A 17781-nucleotide genomic window follows, 5' to 3' on the forward strand; every position below is an offset into this window, starting at 1 on the left:
CAACGGAGTTATCCTGGGGCCACGCCCTGTCCCGTGGAGCCTGCACCTGGCTCTGTGCCACCCAAACAAGTGACCCCTCACCACCGTTCTGCACCAATGCCAGCTCAAGGCGCCAACCAGTCTTCGCCAGGGACGCCCCCAGGGAGCATCAGCTGAGACCTCACTGGGCACCCAAAGATCCGCCTGGAGCACTGGAAAGAGCCTCTGCCGACTGACGCTGCCGTTGCTTCTAAGCCCCTCAGCGCTAAGTACGTGGGCCGTGGAGTACTGTGGATGGACTGTGTCCCCCCCACCATCCGAGTGGTGAAGTACCTTGGATTGGGTGGTTCTAGCTGTGCCCACCCTGCCCATCCGTACCTGAACTGACCTCCCTTCCGTTGAGGAGATGGCCTGCCGAGTGGTGCAGTACCTTGGATTGGGTGGTTCTAGCTGTGCCCTTCTGCCCATCCGTACCTGAACTGACCTCCCTTCCGTTGAGGAGATGGCCTGCCGAGTGGTGCAGTACCTTGGATTGGGTGGTTCTAGCTGTGCCCTTCTGCCCATCCGTACCTGAACTGACCTCCCTTCCGTTGAGGAGATGGCCTGCCGAGTGGTGCAGTACCTTGGATTGGGTGGTTCTAGCTGTGCCCTTCTGCCCATCCGTACCTGAACTGACCTCCCTTCCGTTGAGGAGATGGCCTGCCGAGTGGTGCAGTACCTTGGATTGGGTGGTTCTAGCTGTGCCCTTCTGCCCATCCGTACCTGAACTGACCTCCCTTCCGTTGAGGAGATGGCCTGCCGAGTGGTGCAGTACCTTGGATTGGGTGGTTCTAGCTGTGCCCTTCTGCCCATCCGTACCTGAACTGACCTCCCTTCCGTTGAGGAGATGGCCTGCCGAGTGGTGCAGTACCTTGGATTGGGTGGTTCTAGCTGTGCCCTTCTGCCCATCCGTACCTGAACTGACCTCCCTTCCGTTGAGGAGATGGCCTGCCGAGTGGTGCAGTACCTTGGATTGGGTGGTCCTAGGACATGCATTACACTCTCGCCTCTACATAGAAACCATCCATTCACTAATGCTACATCTCCAGTAACCTGGAACAGGGGCCACTACTGGTGCAGGACACCACCCAGAACCTCTATGATCCTCCCCACCAACTGCAGCATTAAGCAATGCCAGGACCGTGGCTCTGCGTTATCCCTCTATGCTGCTGCCCACCAACTGCAGCATTAAGCAATGCCAGGACCGTGGCTCTGCGTTATCCCTCTATGCTGCTCCTCACCAACGGCAGCATTAAGCAATGCCAGGACCGTGGCTCTGCGTTATCCCTCTATGCTGCTGCCCACCAACTGCAGGGCTCTGCATTATCCCTCTATGCTGCTGCCCACCAACTGCAGCATTAAGCAATGCCAGGACCGTGGCTCTGCGTTATCCCTCTATGCTGCTCCTCACCAACGGCAGCATTAAGCAATGCCAGGGCCGTGGCTCTGCATTATCCCTCTATGCTGCTCCTCACCAACGGCAGCATTAACCAATGCCAGGACCGTGGCTCTGCGTTATCCCTCTATGCTCCTCCCCAACAACTGCAGCATTAAGCAATGCCAGGACTGTGGCTCTGCGTTATCACTCTATGCTGCGCCCACCAACTGCAGCATTAAGCAATGCCAGGACCGTGGCTCTGCGTTCTCCCTCTATGCTGCTGCCCACCAACTGCAGCATTAAGCAATGCCAGGACCGTGGCTCTGCATTATCCCTCTATGCTGCTGCCCACCAACTGCAGCATTAAGCAATGCCAGGACCGTGGCTCTGCGTTATCCCTCTATGCTGCTGCCCACCAACTGCAGCATTAAGCAATGCCAGGACCGTGGCTCTGCGTTATCCCTCTATGCTGCGCCCACCAACTGCAGCATTAAGCAATGCCAGGACCGTGGCTCTGCGTTATCCCTCTATGCTGCTCCTCACCAACTGCAGCATTAAGCAATGCCAGGACCGTGGCTCTGCGTTATCCCTCTATGCTGCTCCTCACCAACGACAGCATTAAGCAATGCCAGGGCCGTGGCTCTGCGTTATCCCTCTATGCTGCTCCCCACCAACGGCAGCATTAAGCAATGCCAGGGCCGTGGCTCTGCGTTATCCCTCTATGCTGCTCCTCACCAACGGCAGCATTAAGTAATGCCAGGACCGTGGCTCTGAGTTATCCCTCTATGCTGCTGCCCACCAACTGCAGCATTAAGCAATGCCAGGACCGTGGCTCTGCGTTATCCCTCTATGCTGCTCCTCACCAACGGCAGCATTGAGCAATGCCAGGGCCGTGGCTCTGCATTATCCCTCTATGCTGCTCCTCACCAACGGCAGCATTAACCAATGCCAGGACCGTAGCTCTGCGTTATCCCTCTATGCTGCTCCCCACCAACGACAGCATTAACCAATGCTAGGATCGTGGCTCTGCGTTATCCCTCTATGCTCCTCCCCACCAACTGCAGCATTAAGCAATGCCAGGACCGTGGCTCTGCGTTATCCCTCTATGCTGCGCCCACCAACTGCAGCATTAAGCAATGCCAGGACCGTGGCTCTGCGTTATCCCTCTATGCTGCTCCTCACCAACGGCAGCATTAAGCAATGCCAGGGCCGTGGCTCTGCATTATCCCTCTATGCTGCTCCTCACCAACGGCAGCATTAACCAATGCCAGGACCGTGGCTCTGCGTTATCCCTCTATGCTGCTCCCCACCAACAACAGCATTAACCAATGCTAGGATCGTGGCTCTGCGTTATCCCTCTATGCTCCTCCCCACCAACTGCAGCATTAAGCAATGCCAGGACCGTGGCTCTGCGTTATCCCTCTATGCTGCGCCCACCAACTGCAGCATTAAGCAATGCCATGACCATGGCTCTGCGTTATCCCTCTATGCTACTGCCCACCAACTGCAGCATTAAGCAATGCCAGGACCGTGGCTCTGCGTTATCCCTCTATGCTGCTCCTCACCAACGGCAGCATTAAGCAACGCCAGGGCCGTGGCTCTGCATTATCCCTCTATGCTGCTCCTCACCAACAACAGCATTAAGCAACGCCAGGGCCGTGGCTCTGCATTATCCCTCTATGCTGCTCCCCATCAACGGCAGCATTAAGCAATGCCAGGACCGTGGCTCTGCGTTATCCCTCTATGCTGCGCCCACCAACGACAGCATTAAGCAATGCCAGGGCCGTGGCTCTGCGTTATCCCTCTATGCTGCTGCCCACCAACTGCAGCATTAAGCAATGCCAGGGCCGTGGCTCTGCGTTATCCCTCTATGCTGCTGCCCACCAACTGCAGCATTAAGCAATGCCAGGACCGTGGCTCTGAGTTATCCCTCTATGCTGCTGCCCACCAACTGCAGCATTAAGCAATGCCAGGACCGTGCTCTGAGTTATCCCTCTATGCTGCTGCCCACCAACTGCAGCATTAAGCAATGCCAGGACCGTGGCTCTGCGTTATCCCTCTATGCTGCTCCTCACCAACTGCAGCATTAAGCAATGCCAGGACCGTGGCTCTGCGTTATCCCTCTATGCTGCTGCCCACCAACTGCAGCATTAAGCAATGCCAGGACCGTGGCTCTGCGTTATCCCGCTATGCTGCTCCTCACCAACTGCAGCATTAAGCAATGCCAGGACCGTGGCTCTGCGTTATCCCTCTATGCTGCTCCTCACCAACGGCAGCATTAAGCAATGCCAGGGCCGTGGCTCTGCATTATCCCTCTATGCTGCTCCTCACCAACAACAGCATTAAGCAATGCCAGGGCCGTGGCTCTGCATTATCCCTCTATGCTGCTCCCCATCAACGGCAGCATTAACCAATGCCAGGACCGTGGCTCTGCGTTATCCCTCTATGCTGCGCCCACCAACGACAGCATTAAGCAATGCCAGGGCTGTGGCTCTGCGTTATCCCTCTATGCTGCTGCCCACCAACTGCAGCATTAAGCAATGCCAGGACCGTGGCTCTGAGTTATCCCTCTATGCTGCTGCCCACCAACTGCAGCATTAAGCAATGCCAGGACCGTGGCTCTGCATTATCCCTCTATGCTGCTGCCCACCAACTGCAGCATTAAGCAATGCCAGGACCGTGGCTCTGCGTTATCCCTCTATGCTGCTCCTCACCAACGGCAGCATTAAGCAATGCCAGGACCGTGGCTCTGCGTTATCCCTCTATGCTGCTCCTCACCAACTGCAGCATTAAGCAATGCCAGGACCGTGGCTCTGCGTTATCCCTCTATGCTGCTCCTCACCAACTGCAGCATTAAGCAATGCCAGGACCGTGGCTCTGCGTTATCCCTCTATGCTGCTGCCCACCAACTGCAGCATTAAGCAATGCCAGGACCTTGGCTCTGCGTTATCCCTGTATACCAATGCCAGCACAGACAATCGCATCGGACAAATACAGTCACGAAGTTCACTGCTCTGGGACCCAGTAGGGGCCTGGAGAGCCACCGACCCCCCAGGACAGCTGGAGCTCCTCGGCCATGAAGCTCGGTAACATCACCATGGGAATTTCAGCACTTCCATGGCCCCCATTGTGACACTTTCCAAAAAGTGTGCTTTTCCCATTTCAGACAACAGCGGAGGGCCAAGAATATGGACCTGTGAAGGAGAATCCCTCCTGCCAACTTTCACCCCGATGTATGATCAGACAGTGCCCCCCCCCATCCTCTCCCAAGACAGCGGTAGGACCACCCGTGTAGGCCCTGTTTCCTGTTGCAACTCTTCACTGCTGCTTGCGTTTTGACTTTTAGTTTTCTTTTGGTTCATTTATTTGCACTGTTTATTTCTACTGCTTAAGAACGGTTCTCTGATGTGAAAGTTTTCTTTACGGCCCCGGTCACACAGCGGTCTTCTGTATATAGTGCCGCCCGCACCCCTTATTACACGTGTACCCATGCGCACGCGCGCCATGTTATTACACGTGTACCCATGCGCACGCGCGCCATCTTATTACACGTGTACCTTTGCGCACGCGCGCCATCTTATTACACGTGTACCCTTGCGCACGCGCGCCATGTTATTACACGTGTACCCATGCGCACGCGCGCCATCTTATTACACGTGTACCCTTACGCACGCGCGCCATGTTATTACACGTGTACCCTTGCGCACGCGCACCCGTGTACCCTTGCGCACGCGCGCCATGTTATTACCCGTGTACCCTTGCGCACGCGCGCCATGTTATTACACGTGTACCCTTACGCACGCGCGCCATCTTATTTCACGTGTACCCTTGCGCACGCGCGCCATGTTATTACACGTGTACCCTTGCGCACGCGCACCCGTGTACCCTTGCGCACGCGCGCCATGTTATTACACGTGTACCCTTGCGCACGCGCGCCATGTTATTACACGTTTAACCATGCGCACGCGTGCCATCTTATTACACTCTACCCTTGCGCACGCGCGCCATCTTATTACACGTGTACCCTTGCGCACGCGCGCCATGTTATTACACTTGTACCCATACGCACGCGCGCCATCTTATTACACTCTACCCTTGCGCACGCGCGCCATCTTATTACACGTGTACCCTTGCGCACGCGCGCCATGTTATTACACGTGTACCCATGCGCACGCGCGCCATGTTATTACACGTGTACCCTTGCGCACGCGCGCCATCTTATTATACGTGTACCCATGCGCACGCGCGCCATGTTATTACACGTGTACCCTTGCGCACGCGCGCCATGTTATTTCACGTGTACCCTTGCGCACGCGCGCCATGTTATTACACCTGTACCCTTGCGCACACGCGCCCGTGTACCCTTGCGCACGCGCGCCATGTTATTACACGTGTACCCTTGCGCAAGCGCGCCATGTTATTACACGTGTACCCATGCGCACGCGCGCCATCTTATTACACGTGTACCCTTGCGCACGCGCGCCATCTTATTACACGTGTACCCTTGCGCACCTGCGCCATCTTATTACACGTGTACCCATGCGCAGGCGCGCCATCTTATTACACGTGTACACATGCGCACGCGCGCCATGTTATTACACGTGTACCCTTGCGCACGCGCGCCATCTTATTACACGTGTACCCATGCGCACGCGCGCCATGTATTACAAGTTTACCCTTGCGCACGCGCGCCATCTTATTACACGTGTACCCTTGCGCATGCGCGCCATCTTATTACACTTGTACCCATGCGCACGCGCGCCATGTTATTACAAGTTTACCCATGCGCACGCGCGCCATGTTATTACACGTGTACCCTTGCGCACGCGCGCCATGTTATTACACGTGTACCCATGCGCACGCGCGCCATCTTATTACACGTGTACCCTTGCGCACGCGCGCCATCTTATTACACGTGTACCCATGCGCACGCGCGCCATCTTATTACACCTGTACCCATGCGCACGCGCGCCATGTTATTACAAGTTTACCCTTGCGCACGCGCGCCATTTTATTACACGTGTACCCTTGCGCACGCGCGCCATCTTATTACACGTGTACCCTTGCGCACGCGCGCCATCTTATTACACGTGTACCCATGTGCACGTAATCAATGAGATTGCTCTTCAAAGTGCGGGCTCCCCTTTCAGTGCTTAAGGCAGACCCGACTCGCATGCCCCCCCCCCCTGCAATGGAATATAAACTATAACCCCCCACCCCCGCCTCCCAGGACTGCTTTCTGCTGGCCAGGCTGCAAGGGATGGGTGAATGTGTGCCCTGGGAAGGAAGGACTATGGGAAAACCTAACCTGCTCTCTTTCACTTCTCTCCCGATCCTACAGCTGACGAAGGAGAGCGAGCGGCTTCAAGCAATGATGGCGCACCTGCACATGCGACCCTCGGAACCAAAGCCCTTCAACCAACCTGTGAGCACCCCTTCCCTCCTTCCCACCACTTAAAGCGCACCTCTCCCCTTGTTGCCGTGACAGAGCTTGTGGTGCACAGGGAAAGAGGAAACGCTTGCTGGGGCCTTAGTCTTTCGAGTGGTTGAAAAGGGTGGGCTCAGTGTTGCAAGAGTTGGCGAGCACAAAACACTGGCCACTATGCTTTCATTTGGAGATGTTTCTCATTTGGCCTGTAGGAGTGTCCCTGGGAGTCGATATGTCAGCAAAGGCTGGTCTCTATGCTTTGATATGGGAATGTTTCTTATTTGGCCTGTAAGAATGTTCCCGGGAGTCGATGTGTCTTGGAGCAGGAAAGGCTGGTCTCTATGCTTTGATATGGGAATGTTTCTTATTTGGCCTGTAAGAATGTTCCTGGGAGTCCATGTGCCAGGAACGACTGGTCTCTATGCTTTGATGTGGGAATGTTTCTTATTTGGCCTGTAGGAATGTTCCTGGGAGTCGATGTGTCAGGAACGACTGGTCTCTATGCTTTGATGTGGGAATCTTAAGTATTTGGCCTCTAACAATGTTTCCTGGAGTCAATGTGTTCTGGAGCAGGAAAAGCTGGCCTCTATGCTTTGATGTGGGAATGTTTCTTATTTGGCCTGTAGAGTGTTCCTGGGAGTCATTGTGTTCTGGGGCAGGAAAGGCTGGTCTCTATGCTTTGATGTGGGAATGTTTCTTATTTAGCCTGTAGGAATTTTCCTGGGAGTAAATATTTATTGGAGGAGGAAAGGCTGATCTCTATGCTTTGATGTGGGAATGTTTCTTATTTGGTGGGTAAAAATGTTCCCGGGAGTCGGTGTATTGGGTCAGGAACGACTGGTCTCTATGCTTTGATGTGGGAATGTTTCTTATTTGGGGGGTAAGAATGTTCTCGGGAGTCGATGTGTTCTGGAGAAGGAAAGGCTGGTCTCTATGCTTTGATGTGGGAATGTTTCTTATTTAGCCTGTAGGAATTTTCCTGGGAGTAAATGTTTATTGGAGGAGGAAAGGCTGATCTCTATGCTTTGATGTGGGAATGTTTCTTATTTGGTGGGTAAAAATGTTCCCGGGAGTCGATGTGTATTGGGTCAGGAACGACTGGTCTCTATGCTTTGATGTGGGAATGTTTCTTATTTGGGGGGTAAGAATGTTCTCGGGAGTCAATGTGTTCTGGAGAAGGAAAGGCTGGTCTCTATGCATTGATATGGGAATATTTCTCATTTGGCCTGTAAGAATGCTCCCAGGAGTCGATATGTCAGGAACGACTGGTCTCTATGCCTTGATGTGGGAATGTTTCTTATTTGGTGGGTAAGAATGTTCCCGGGAGTCAATGTGTTCTGGAGAAGGAAAGGCTGGTCACTATGTTTTGATATGGGAATATTTCTTATTTGGCCTGTAAGAATGTTCCTGGGAGTCGATGTGTCAGGAACGACTGGTCTATATGCTTTGATGTGGGAATGTTTCTTATTTGGTGGGTAAGAATGTTCCCGGGAGTCAATGTGTTCTGGAGAAGGAAAGGCTGGTCCCTATGCTTTGATGTGGGAATGTTTCTTATTTGGCCTGTAAGAATGTTCCTGGGAGTCCATGTGTCTTGGAGCAGGAAAGACTGGTCACTATGCTTTGATGTTAGAATGTTTCTTATTTGGCCTGTAGGAATTTTCCTGGGAGTAAATGTTTATAGGAGCAGGAAAGGCTGGTCTGTATGCTTTGATGTGAGAATGTTTCTTATTTGGTGGGTAAGAATGTTCCCAGGAGTCGATGTGTTTTGGAGCAGGAAAGGCTGGTCTCTATGCTTTGATGTTAGAATGTTTCTTATTTGGCCTGTAGGAATTTTCCTGGGAGTAAATGTTTATAGGAGCAGGAAAGGCTGGTCTGTATGCTTTGATGTGAGAATGTTTCTTATTTGGTGGGTAAGAATGTTCCCAGGAGTCGATGTGTTTTGGAGCAGGAAAGGCTGGTCTCTATGCTTTGATGTGGGAATGTTTCTTATTTGGCGGGTAAGAATGTTCCCGGGAGTCGATGTGTTTTGGAGCAGGAAAGGCTGGTCTCTATGCTTTGATGTGGGAATGTTTCTTATTTGGCCTGTACGAGCCTTCCTAGGAATTGAGGTGTGTGTTGGCTTGTAAATGCCACAAGTCGAGAGTAGAGGGTGGTGATGGATTTTCTCTGTTGGCTTTGGAGCCCAAGTCCCCTGCATGGTCCAGAGACGATTAGTCACTCATGAGGATCTGTCAAGTTAACTTTCTTGATTGCTGAAGTAGGAGTCGTCCCTGGTGTTTGTGATCACTCCTCTTGTGCCTAGCGTTGAAAAGTATGTATAAACTGGGTCTTTCAATTCGTCTGTAGGGTGTTTCTCAATTGGTCTATAGTGAATGCAATCCGTCTGTGGTGTGTCTTTCGAATGGTATTAAGTAGTTTGGCTTGTCCATTGGTCTGCAGTGGGGATCTGCCCAATGGTCTGTATTGGAAGATTTTCTCCATCGATGAGTGGGGTGTCCCACCAATTGTCTACATTGGCTGGCTTTCTCTGTTTGTCGATTGGACCTCTCACCAATGGTCTTTGTTGGCTGGCTTTCTCTGTGTTTCTGTTGGACCTCTCACCAATGGTCTTTGTTGGCTGGCTTTCTCTGTGTTTCTGTTGTACCTCTCACCGACGGTCTTTGTTGGCTGGCTTTCTCCGTGTGTCTGTTGGACCTCTCGCCAATGGTCTTTGTTGGCTGGCTTTCTCTGGGTGTCTGTTGGACCTCTCGCCAATGGTCTTTGTTGGCTGGCTTTCTCTGTGTGTCTGTTGGACCTCTCGCCAATGGTTTTTGTTGGCTGGCTTTCTCCATGTGCCTGTAGGGTATTTCTACAATGATCTGCATTGGCTGGCTTTCTCCATCACCCAGTGAGATTTCTCTACAGTGGTCTTTGTTGGCTGGCTTTCTCCTTGTATCTGTTGGACCTCTCACCAATGGTCTTTGTTGGCTGGCTTTCTCTGTGTGTCTGTTGGACCTCTCGCCAGTGGTCTTTGTTGGCTGGCTTTTTGCATCGGTCTGTAGGGTGTCTCTCCAATTGTCTACATTGGCTAGCTTTCTACATCGATCAGCGAGATTTCTGTTCAATGGTCTTTGTTAGCTGGCTTTCTCTGTGAGTCTGTTGGACCTCTCACCGATGGTCTTTGTTGGCTGGCTTTCTCTGTGTGTCTGTTGAACCTCTCACCAATGGTCGTTGTTGGCTGGCTTTCTCTGTGTGTCTGTTGGACCTCTCACTGATGGTCTTTGTTGGCTGGCTTTCTCTGTGAGTCTGTTGAACCTCTCAACGATGGTCTTTGTTGGCTGGCTTTCTCTGTGTGTCTGTTGGACCTCTCGCCAATGGTCTTTTTTGGCTGGCTTTTTTCATCTGTCTGTAGGGTGTCTCTCCAATTGTCTGCATTGGCTGGCTTTCTACATCGATCAGCGAGATTTCTGTACAATGGTCTTTGTTGGCTGGCTTTCTCTGTGTTTCTGTTGGACCTCTCACCGATCGTCTTTGTTGGCTGGCTTTCTCTGTTTGTCTGTTGAACCTCTCACCGATGGTCTTTGTTGGCTGGCTTTCTCTGTGTGTCTGTTGGACCTCTCGCCAATGGTCTTTGTTGGCTGGCTTTCTCTGTGTGTCTGTTGGACCTCTCGCCAATGGTCTTTGTTGGCTGGTTTTCTCTGTGTGTCTGTTGTACCTCTCACCGACGGTCTTTGTTGGCTGGCTTTCTCCGTGTGTCTGTTGGACCTCTCGCCAATGGTCTTTGTTGGCTGGCTTTCTCTGGGTGTCTGTTGGACCTCTCGCCAATGGTCTTTGTTGGCTGGCTTTCTCTGGGTGTCTGTTGGACCTCTCATTGATGGTCTTTGTTGGCTGGCTTTCTCCGTGTGTCTGTTGGACCTCTCGCCAGTGGTCTTTGTTGGCTGGCTTTCTCCGTGTGTCTGTTGGACCTCTCGCCAGTTGTCTTTGTTGGCTGGCTTTCTCTGTGTGCCTGTTGGACCTCTCAACGATGGTCTTTGTTGGCTGGCTTTCTCCGTGTGTCTGTTGGACCTCTCGCCAGGGGTCTTTGTTGGCTGGCTTTCTCCGTGTGCCTGTTGGACCTCTCACTGATGGTCTTTGTTGGCTGGCTTTCTCTGTGTGTCTGTTGGACCTCTCACTGATGGTCTTTGTTGACTGGCTTTCTCCATCTGTCTATATGGTGTTTCTGGTGGTCTGTATTAAGTAGATTTCTTGATTAGTCTATAGGGCACCTCTCCATTCTATGTAAGGAGGTGGGCATTTTTCCTTATTCGTTATTTTAATCTCTAACTTGGCTTTCGTCTATTTCTTGCAGCTGAACCTCGTTTCCAGTGCAACACTCACAAAAGGCTGCTCAGATACCTACCCTGATGGCTTACCTCACCCGCCTACCTCAGCCACGGCACCCATCACCCCCTTGAGGCAGGGTCCCTCCGTCATCAGCTCCTCCACCTTGCACAACATGGGACCCATCCGCAGGAGGAACCCTGACAAATTTTGCACCCCCATCTCCTCAGGTGAGACAGCAACAGTGGTCAACACCCTCGTCGGTGTCTTTATGAAGGGAGGCAGGTCTGGGATAGGCTTTGACACTTTGTCAACGTCTGCATCTGTGACACCTCTATAGGCTCTCCATACTTACTGATGTCATTCACTCAACACAATCTTTTCTCCACTGGTTCGTGCATCGAAGTGGACCCTACTGCCTACAACCCCACAGAGCCTGTAGCTTCAAATGAAAAGACTGCACACGTCCTCCAACTTCACAACGCGAATCTGCTCCCCCAGTCCTTGGCACAGAGAAGCATTGTGTTAGACGTGGGCCACATCCCATCTTCTCCTTCATCCGTCTCCTTTTGATGGTGACATGTTCCAGGAAAATCAACCCCCACACAAACCAAGGGGAACCAGGCTTAGCCAGGTTTAGCAATGCCAGAATTCATGCGAAGATCTAGGGGATAAATTACTGATCCTGGTTCCGACACTTGATCACAATGTCTCCCTCGTCTGCCTGTGAATGGGCGTGCAGTACCACAATCCTACCTCCCAGTGCCTCCCTCGTCTGCCTGTGAATGGGCGTGCAGTACCACAATCCTACCTCCCAGTGCCTCCCTCGTCTGCCTGTGAATGGGCGTGCAGTACCACAATCCTACCTCACAGTGCCCCCATCGTCTGCCTGAGAATGGGCGTGCAGTACTGTGCAATCCTACCTCACAGTGCCTCCATCTTCTGCCTGTCAATGGGCGAGCAGTACCACGCAATCCTACTCCCCAGTGCCTCCCTCGTCTGCCTGTGAATGGGCGTGCAGTACCACAATCCTACCTCACAGTGCCTCCCTCGTCTGCCTGTGAATGGGCGTGCAGTAACGTGAAATCCTACCTCACAGTGCCTCCATCCTCTGCCTGTGAATGGGCGTGCAGTACCACGCAATCCTACCTCCCAGTGCCTCCCTCGTCTGTCTGTAAATGGGCGTGCAGTACCACGCAATCCTACCTCCCAGTGCCTCCCTCGTCTGCCTGTGAATGGGCGCGCACTACCACGTAATCCTACCTCCCAGTGCCTCCCTTGTCTGCCTGTGAATGGGCGTGCAGTACCGTGCAATCCAACCTCACAGTGCCCCCATCGTCTGCCTGAGAATGGGCGTGCAGTACTGTGCAATCCTACCTCACAGTGCCTCCATCTTCTGCCTGTCAATGGGCGTGCAGTACCACGCAATCCTACCTCCCAGTGCCTCCCTCGTCTGCCTGTAAATGGGCGTGCAGTAACGTGAAATCCTACCTCACAGTGCCTCCATCCTCTGCCTGTGAATGGGCGTGCAGTACCACGCAATCCTACCTCCCAGTGCCTCCCTCGTCTGCCTGTGAATGGGCGCGCACTACCACGTAATCCTACCTCCCAGTGCCTCCCTCGTCTGCCTGTGAATGGGCGTGCAGTACCGTGCAATCCTACCTCACAGTGCCCCCATCGTCTGGCCGAGAATGGGCGTGCAGTACTGTGCAATCCTACCTCACAGTGCCTCCATCTTCTGCCTGTCAATGGGCGTGCAGTACCACGCAATCCTACCTCCCAGTGCCTCCCTCGTCTGCCTGTGAATGGGCGTGCAGTAACGTGCAATCCTACCTCCCAGTGCCTCCCTCCCCTGCCTGTGAATGGGCGTGCAGTACCACGCAATCCTACCTCCCAGTGCCTCCCTCGTCTGCCTGTGAATGGACATGAAATCGAGTGGTTCCTGGCTCTTGTGCCTCTCCCCCGGGGCCACCGAGATTGTCACACCTAGTTATAGCTGTACTTGCCTTTCTTTGAAACCCTGGTCTTTTATTATATCACACTCTGGTTCAGCCAGGACAGTGCCCCGTCATCCGCTTCATTCCCCGGAAATGGATCACAGTAGCCGAGCTGGATCCTTTAAAAGGAATTGGGGTACTTTTGAAGGTAGATTTTTAGTGAACTTTCCCATTGAAAATCCAACAAGTACATGGCCGTTGCAGGCCTGTAGCCATTAAAACGACACAAGACAACACACTGACAGGCACCCGTATGACCCAAGTTGAGTGAACCCCGAAAGACCACTTGCATCGCCTCATTCTTTGCCCTTTCACCTCCAGTGCCCATCACGCCTGGGCCAGGGGTGGCCGGATCCGTGGCTGGCACCTCAGCAGTCACCTGGATCCGTGGCTGGCACCTCAGCAGTCACCTGCATTGTTTGTGTTATTGAAAGAGTGAGTTCCATGCTATTTTCAGAGGTTGTCCTCTGTGGGGGTCATGGGTCAGTGTGAGAATCGCACCCCATTGTCACTCACCTGTTCTGTCTCTTCTCTTTTCAGAGCTTGCACAAAACCACGAGTTTTACAAAAATGCCGACGTGCGGCCGCCTTTTACCTACGCCTCCCTCATACGCCAGGTAAGAGGCTGTGTTCTGTGTCCCGCTTTCCCTCTCACCTGTGGGTGGGGGGGGGGCACAAACCTGTGTTAGGTGGGATTTCTAGTTTAAAAATAAAGAAGGGTGAGGCGCGCACTCCCGGTCCTAGTCAATTAAACCTGTTGCAAAATTTAAATAAATGACTGGGTCACATCCCAAAATGGACAAGTATTCACAGGGTTAGATCCCTTCTGCTGCAAAACAGGTACTCAGTGTTCACAGGGTTAGATCCCATCAGCTGCAGTTCTGTGGTCTGTAGTTGTTCTCCTCCAAGCGCTTTCTTATCTCAAATAATCATCAGGGAGGCTGTTGAGCAGGTGTAACTAATTAGACTCTAAGGATTCTGGTAGCTGTAGTGAAAAGTTTTTTTCTGTTCAGGTGACCTGCAACCGACACCCCTCCAACAGCACATGTCCTTCCCAAATTTGGGGGAGGGGAGAGAACCATCTTTATGATTCTCCAAAGTGGGGCACAGTCACCCCGATTTCTAGTTTATTGTGGGCGTAATTTCCTCGTGCTTGTAGGACGGATTATTTCCTTGTGTGTTGTGGTGAATTGTGATTCTGCATTTAGTGTGTGTGTGTGTGTGTGTGTGTGTGTGTGTGTGTGTGTGTGTGTGTGTGTGTGTGTGTGTGTGTGTGTGTGTGTGTGTGTGTGTGTGTGTGTGTGTGTGTGTGTGTGTGTGTGTGTGTGTGTGTGTGTGTGTGTGTGTGTGTGTGTGTGTGTGTGTGTGTGTGTGTGTGTGTGTGTGTGTGTGTGTGTGTGTGTGTGTGTGTGTGTGTGTGTGTGTGTGTGTGTGTGTGTGTGTGTGATATTGTAGGTCTCTGGGTTTCTGCAGTCTATATTCCATGTGGATTGTGTGTTAATGTTTGCTCATGCGTTCTGGGTTACCGAGCTTCCACGTGCATTGTGGGTAACTGCTTTTCCGTGGCGACTGCTAGGCTTCTTTAGCATTGTACAGTATCTCCTGGTGCATTGTGGGTAAAGGGTTCCTGCTTTCATTTCATTGTGGCGTCCTCGTCTGGTTCCCCACAGGCCATCCTGGAGACCCCAGATCGGCAGCTAACACTCAACGAGATCTACAACTGGTTCACGCGCATGTTTGCGTACTTCCGGAGGAACACCGCCACCTGGAAGGTAAGTGGGGAATTCCATGCCTGCCTTTCTAGCCTTGCTATGACTTTGCCAGCTCTAAAGTACCTACAAGTGGTCTTCTAAACTTCCCTCTGGTTGCCCCCCCTTGCCACTTATGGCTGGTGTTCGCCATCGTATTCCCATGATGCAACTGGGAATAAGTGTGGGTATTGCGTCTCGCCTCACATCGTTCCGGTGTGTTCAAGTGCGTGCCATGCACGGCGCAAGCTTGATTTTAGACATCTGGCTGAATGGCTTGGCAGTGGCAATCCTACAGCAGGTATCATGGTGGCATATGAACAGCCAAGACCTGGCAGCAGAGCCCCTATCATAGTGGCCAGCACTAAGAGCAGCGGGTCAAGGTAGTCGGCCAGTATTGTGGGCGTGAGTGCTGTTGCTTGTGAGTGTTCATCTTCTTCTGGCTGAGTAGGTTGGGTTGGATAGGTCACAACCTTTTATTTATTAGTAACCACTGCTAATAGTCTCCCTGTTCTGGACTCCTGGTGTATGAGCATTAAGCCTGAGAGGACTTCAGGGTCCCCATCCTGAGCACCCTCTCCTTCAGACCCCACAGCACCCACTTGCTTGGCCTGCCAGTCCCTCACCTGCCCATCAATCTATGTTGACTTCCATGGACATAGCAAAAAGACTCCGATTCTGTGTCCATAGTGGCCATCTTTGTTTGAAGGTTTATTTAAAAAAAAATAAAGAAATTCAGGGTTTGCACAGCAGAATTTGTTTTATAAAAACATTAAGGCCCCGGCTCACATGCGTGGGGTCCTGATAGCTATATGTACCTTTGTGAGCGGGTCTTCACTGGCTGATACAGCCCTGCTCAGTACATATTGCCTAATGGGTAGGCATTACTGGGTAATGGCCTGGGGTCTGAGTTCATGTGAGCCGTTAGCAGACACAGTAATACCCCGCACGTAGGGGTTTATTGCTGTTAGCATCCCGTCATGCTTTCCAGGCTGCAAACAGTGTTTTTTTTAGTGGAGAAATGGACAGTTGCTGTTTCTCCCCTTTAAAAAATGCTACAAACCAAAATAGCCGCTATAGACGCAAGGAGAAGAGAACTACATGTAGACCCTTCTCCATTTCCAGGAAGGCCATTCCCACGGGGAGGAGGGAGGGGGCAGGCCACGTGCAGTGAGTGTTCCGTAACCAGCAAGAGGCAAGGCAGTCGCAGGTAATTGGGGTTGGGGTCGGGAGGGGAGTGGGTGAGTTCAGGAGGTGGAAATGGTAACGGGAGGCGGGGGCAGGCAGGGCACATGGTGGACGCCTGCTTCTCAGGAGCCCCATAACATGGGCCATACCATGAAGTGTAGCCCACCATCCGAGCCTCCCCGATTGGTCAGGAGAACCCCCGACTTCCTCTGCCAGGTGCTAATTACACTTAAGCACATTCCAGAGATGAACAGACAAGTTTATGTTTAAGTTAAAGAATAATGTAGCTCTTTAGGAAGGAAGAAACTGACAGAATATTAGGGAGCGAGGGATGGGGATTTAGGAAGAAGGAGGGGTTGGGGAAGGATACAGGGCCTATAGCTCAAGGAACCAGGGCTTTGCTTCTGTGTTCCATTCCTGGGGTCAGTCTTGAGAGGGGAAGCTCCTTTTTGCCATCCCTGAGAGCTGTCTGCGAAGAGCTGGGCCCTCAGTGCCGCATGCCTGCCCTTAGGAAGCTAGGCCCATCTGTGTCCCATCTCTGAGATATTGAGGCACTATAGTTTGGAGCCCTTGTGGCGGCTGCTGTGTGTGCACTTTATTTCTGTGGGAGCTGGGAGGTCTGCCCCCCACATTTCACAGTGCGTCATGGAGCTGCAGAGGCTGGGATCCAATTTCAGCATGGCGTACTCCGTCTTTCATCTTTCCTATTGGTGTTTGATGAAATGGAGAGAGCTATTGAGAGAGAGAGAGAGAGAGAGAGAGAGAGAGAGAGAGAGAGATATTGAGTCACACTGTGACAGAGGCATACTGTGAGGAATTTGACCATCCACACAGTGGGTGTATGCTCACCTCGTCTTTTTTGAAATTTTTAATGAAATGGAATGATGGTAGACCAACCTCAGGAAAATGTGTGGAGCTAACCCATACACATTTTCCTATGGTCACATCATGACAAACGCATAGACCAGGGTACTCTGGGTGGACACAGCATACTGGCACAGTCCGTCCCTGTCATATTTAGTTGGAATGTGACAGCCAGGAGTACATGTCATCTCCAGGAAGGGGGAGGGCCGAGCTTCCCCCTGCCATGTCCAGCTTGATTAACTAACAAAGCCTCCATGGATCCGCCCTGCTCTTTTGTTAGGCCCTGCAGCTCGTGGCAGCAATTAACATACCAATAGTGTACTTCAAAAAGGCCCACATGGGACATGGCTGCAGAGGTTAACAAAGGGGACAGGAAACCCAACAATTTTTCATTTTTAACTGTGTCAACCTGGCGCCAGTTCCTGCCCTCAGTATCGATGACAGTGAACTGTCATGTCTGGGACTGTTGTTTACAGTAGGCCACCCTGCTGGGGGGACCCCATTAGTAAGGTAAGAGAATGTGGTTTGCAGGAGCCAGAGAGTCTGGTCACGCCGTACTTTCAAGGGAGAGATGCTACTTTAGCAGGGACTACACAGGGAGGACCATTAACCAGAGGGACTCTTTGAACACAACAAACAGGAAGATGGGTGGGACTTAGTAGCACAAAGGAGTGAGCCCAGAGCTCTTTCTGTTGAGATAGGGTTCAGCCATGTTAGTTCTGGGGCATACCTTGTTCCTGTTTTCACCTCTTTACTTTTCCTGTTGCAAGGCACTCTGGTTATGACTACACGCATACATGAGATTGTTGGTAGGGACTCCACGATTGGTACATTAAAGTAGGATTAGCCTACACCAATCAC

The 17781-nt window shown here is 52.1% G+C and overlaps 1 protein-coding gene across 2 annotated transcripts in view; it reads left to right on the top strand.

Annotated features, from left to right (window-relative positions):
* Positions 1-17781, top strand: part of FOXP4 (forkhead box P4) — a 332784-nt gene that overhangs the window by 273893 nt on the left and 41110 nt on the right. For both annotated transcript variants that reach the window (XM_069633027.1, XM_069633028.1), the window contains exons 10-13: positions 6738-6821; positions 11152-11353; positions 13661-13737; positions 14791-14892. In XM_069633027.1, the coding sequence (XP_069489128.1) occupies positions 6738-6821; positions 11152-11353; positions 13661-13737; positions 14791-14892 (465 nt within the window). The remainder of the gene's footprint in view (positions 1-6737; positions 6822-11151; positions 11354-13660; positions 13738-14790; positions 14893-17781) is intronic.

This window comes from Ambystoma mexicanum, chromosome 13 (assembly GCF_040938575.1).
Source record: "Ambystoma mexicanum isolate Mex_15411 chromosome 13, UKY_AmexF1_1, whole genome shotgun sequence".
NCBI lineage: Eukaryota > Metazoa > Chordata > Amphibia > Caudata > Ambystomatidae > Ambystoma > Ambystoma mexicanum.